This window comes from Micropterus dolomieu, linkage group LG20, assembly GCF_021292245.1.
Source record: "Micropterus dolomieu isolate WLL.071019.BEF.003 ecotype Adirondacks linkage group LG20, ASM2129224v1, whole genome shotgun sequence".
In the NCBI taxonomy this organism is placed as follows: domain Eukaryota; kingdom Metazoa; phylum Chordata; class Actinopteri; order Centrarchiformes; family Centrarchidae; genus Micropterus; species Micropterus dolomieu.
In genome coordinates this window covers 28,011,142-28,015,091 of record NC_060169.1, presented here as the reverse complement: position 1 = coordinate 28,015,091, position 3,950 = coordinate 28,011,142, and the positions used below count along the sequence as shown (strand labels likewise).

General features: G+C 43.8%; 1 protein-coding gene across 1 annotated transcript; it reads right to left on the bottom strand.

Moving 5' to 3' along the window:
- Window positions 1–294: 294 nt before the first annotated feature.
- LOC123959014 lies at window positions 295–3,021 on the bottom strand. The gene is made up of 2 exons (XM_046032842.1): window positions 2,712–3,021; window positions 295–2,225 (listed from the first exon to the last, which is right to left on the bottom strand). The coding sequence occupies exon 2, from the start codon at window positions 2,201–2,203 to the stop codon at window positions 1,367–1,369; it is 837 nt and encodes a 278-aa protein (XP_045888798.1). The 5' UTR covers window positions 2,204–2,225; window positions 2,712–3,021; the 3' UTR covers window positions 295–1,366.
- Window positions 3,022–3,950: the final 929 nt, after the last annotated feature.

Genomic DNA, 3,950 nt, shown 5'->3' with positions numbered 1-3,950 from the left:
TTTTGGACAACTTTTTAGAAAGAAATATATGTAGAAATCCTTAATCCATAAAATTCAATGCGTATGCTCCCAGCTGTTTTTTTCCTACTACTGTGCATTCTGCTCGGAGTTGAATTTTGATCCAATTGCCATAGATGTCTGCAGCATCCAGTTAAGCTCCAGTAACTACTCAGAGGTACTCTTTTTACAACTAAAATGGTATCTAAATGGTGTGACAATGCAGAGAGGCAATGCATAAAAAATGTCAACTGGAGAAAGTCTGCAGCCATTTCATTTATTATTTCAGTCAGCTACAGGTACATGGTGTTACTGTGAAAACTTGGCTCTTTTTAGACCACATTGTTGAGCATATTATTTTGCTTGAAAAATGGTAAAATATAGCGGAAGAGGTAGACTGTGCTATACAATAGATATGGAGTATGCGTAGGCCTATTGGCTGAAAGGGGAAAGAGAATAGCGTGTTGCCTTGGTTTCATATTTTGCAGGAACAGTGTAGTGCAGAAGCTCTGTCAAGCCTAGTTTTAATCCTTTTCTCCACTGTGTTGTGTGATGTTATGTTGTTATCTTAATGATAATCTGTGCCTGTATTTCTGCCCTAGGCATATCTGTCAGGCTGGGTTGGTTTAGGAGCTGTGCCTTATCAACAGCTTTGTCATTAAATCAGCTTTTTCTACTGACAAATTTCACTGCCGTTATTCTTATCAAAAGATCAGCACACTGTGATTTTCTGTTCAATCAGAGATTTGCAAATTCAATGATGTGTGAGTAAGAAAGATGAAATACAAAAGAGAATTTCCATTGGAATTTGTTTATTTAATTTTGTTTTCATGAGAGTTAATAATCAGACAAATAAAATTGGTATGTTTTGCATCTGTCATCAATGGCTTTTAGCTTTTTTATTTTATTTTATGCTCTTGGATCTACTCTGTGTTTTTATGACACACTTAAGAGCAGTGAGCAATAGAGATGCTAATAAATGATTTAGTACACAGGCTGTAGATAGTTTACTGCAAGAAAGAATCTGGAACCTGTGCGATTCATGGCTTTTTCTTTTGTTGGTGTGAAATGGGATGTGAATCTTTTAAAGATTTTATAGCACACATCATCACAGTTCTGTGGATGTGAAAGACCATGTTGGACGTGCAGAGAAACACATCCCTTAAATGCTGTATGTACAGAGGCAAGCTTTTAGGTCCCAGTCAAACTGACCTCTGGAGGCTGGAATTGGTACTCAGTTCTTCTGAGAAAGCACTGTTCTGTCTGAGTGAGTGTTCTGATTGTCTCAGCATTGTGCTTGAGTGGAGGGCAGCGCCAAATTAACTCCTCTGATTCAATCCTCTCCACTGTTTGACACCAGTTCAGCCAGTCAGTGAGGAGGGTGGACTGAGACCCCTTCCCCCAAACACACTCTCTTACAGTGAGAGAAACTGCTGTATGGCAAGGGTCCAAGAGGTCTCTTGCATGCTGCCTGCGAGGCAGATTCGACACCCTCTCTCTCCTCCCACAACGCACTGAGTGTCTCAGGAGGCTGATAGCCTGGTTCCTGTGGATCCAGTGGATCTTTGGAAAGAAGGATGCTGATGGAGGGCACAGTCCTGTGCACCGTCATCTCAGATGTGCCCCCTTCAGTACTCTCCCACACCTCTTTCACCACCTTGTACTGCAGTTTGGTCAGCTGGTGTAGTGACCCCACTTTTCGTTTCATGATCTCAGCACAGGTGATGGTCTTTGTGACAGCACGGCCTGACCCAGTGAAGACCACCTGTCTGAGCCCACCACCACTCACACCTTCCCCACTTAAACCCTTCTCTCCCTGCATCCGTGACATGGCAAATCCCATTAAATTGCGAATCTTACTTCCCTCCTTCACACGCATCTCCAGCACCCCAGAGGCTAGTCCTGGAAAGGGACAGGGGCTGTCCTCCTCAGTTCGACAGACTTTCTTGAACCCTTCCTGCCCTAGTTTGATCGCAGGGGGAGGGACTGGTAGTGGTGTTGGTTTCAGCGGGCTGGAAACATTGTCCACTGTTGCTGGCTGGCCAGCATTCCCGTAAGTTTGATCCTGGTAGACAGAGCAGGTCCCTGGGGTTACCCCATTCTCCATTTGAATTGGTATGTTCACCTCTAGTCCTGGGTGGGGCCTGACAGCATTTCTGGCAATGTACTGGTTCTGGCCACTGACCACTCCACACCCTGTGAACATTTCTTCTGTCCTCAATGCTCCACTGCAATATTAGTCCAGACACACACTTTTTCCACATGAAAAACAGCAATCAAAATAATGTTCTTATGTATGTGGCACTTTTCTCTCCCTCTAGTCAACAGCTGTAAAGTTTCAGGACTTCATATAAGAAATATTACCCGCTCCCCAAGAGCACTATCAATGAAGTCTTTAATGCTCCCTCCCAGAAAGAGCTGGAGAAATAAGATAAACGCCTGGCTGGTGAATTAAGAGCACTGTTGGGACCATTCAAGATGTTCTTTAAAGAGCATCTCAATTTCATACCACAAATGACTGTTAGGAAAGTACTCTGGAGATGGATAAGAATAATAAAAAAAAAATAAGCTAAATTATCCTCTTTCCTTCGTTTGTATGCATTTTGTATGGTGCTTTTATCCTTAATAGCTGCAAAATATATGAAGTACTTTGTTGATTGTCCTTTAACAAAACTTTTCTAAAGAAAAACTGAAAACTCAAATTAAGACTCCACCTTTTTCTTAGCAATCCAGTCCAGCGTTGTTGATTTTGACCTGCTGATCATGTCGTCTTCAGCTTGAAATTGACCTCTTGGGTTGTCCAGCTGTTAAGTTCCACCTCCTGTTTAGGACCTCTGGATGTTTTTTCTCCAGCTTGAGTAGGTCTGTGTCTCCTCTCCTTGTGCTCATCTGGGCATCCACAGTAATCGAGGCCAGGGTTGCGTGGAGTTCTGCACCAGGGGTGTCCTCCCAAGAGCTCTGTCTTGTCTCCAGTGATGCTCTGGGAAGTCTATTCTGTTACCCACAAAGAGACATAAGGGACAGGAGCTGCCTCACAAATGCTCACAGGAGGAGTGTCTGTGTGGTTGAGGGGGAGCATGAGGGAAAGGGGAGACAGCCCTCTTAAAGGCGCAGGTCTTTTCATCTTTTAGATGAACACCCTCCCTTTCACAACTGGAGCCTGCCATCTGAGGAAAAAGAGAAGGGCAGGGCTACTGTGTCCCTTTAAAACCTAGAACGCAGATCCCCGGCAACTTTGTCAATCTCTTTAGAGGACGTTCCAGTGTTCAATGTACATGACTGATTGAACCTGAGTTCTGAAATAGAGACTCAGTCAACCTTTAAAAATGCATTTTCAGCTACGAAACAATGAATTAAATTAGCTCTCTTATAATTGAAAACATCCTTCAAAGAGCCACTGAAAGTCAGCAGCATTAAATTGCACTGTACTTAGCCTTTATCCTATTAGATGTTTGTGACCATTACAATTTACATAATGCAGCATTAATAGCTTTATTGTTGAGGCAATCAAGTGGTGCGGTAAGAATGCCTGTCTCTTAACGCTTCGATTGTTATATTGTTGCAAGGCTGAAGAGCCCTTGTGATCAAGGACACAAGGACAACAAAAAGCATAGAGGCATGACTTCCATGTTCAAGGTGCTGTATTAATAGTGACTGTCTTCATTAGTCTGGCGTATCTGTGCAGGTGAGGAGATGGGGCTGACAGGTGGGGTAATAAGCATCTTAATGGGGTTTCCATCACCAGTGGAGGGCGCTGGCTCGCTCCCTTCTGCACCAAGTCAGGCCCAGACAGCTGTAGCATCGCCCTGTTCAACCCAGTCTCCCGGTCGACAGGTGGATTTGTTTTTGTGTGTGACTGACAGATGGGAGAATAGGTAAAGACAGCCCACTGAGGCTGAACCTATGAGGCCAAGAGAGAGAGGCAGACAAGTCCTAACTACTCTCTGCTCAGT

Excerpts from the sequence above, each read along its gene's own strand:
- LOC123959014 (XM_046032842.1), bottom strand. The coding sequence starts at position 2,203 with ATGTTCACAGGGTGTGGAGTGGTCAGTGGCCAGAACCAGTACATTGCC.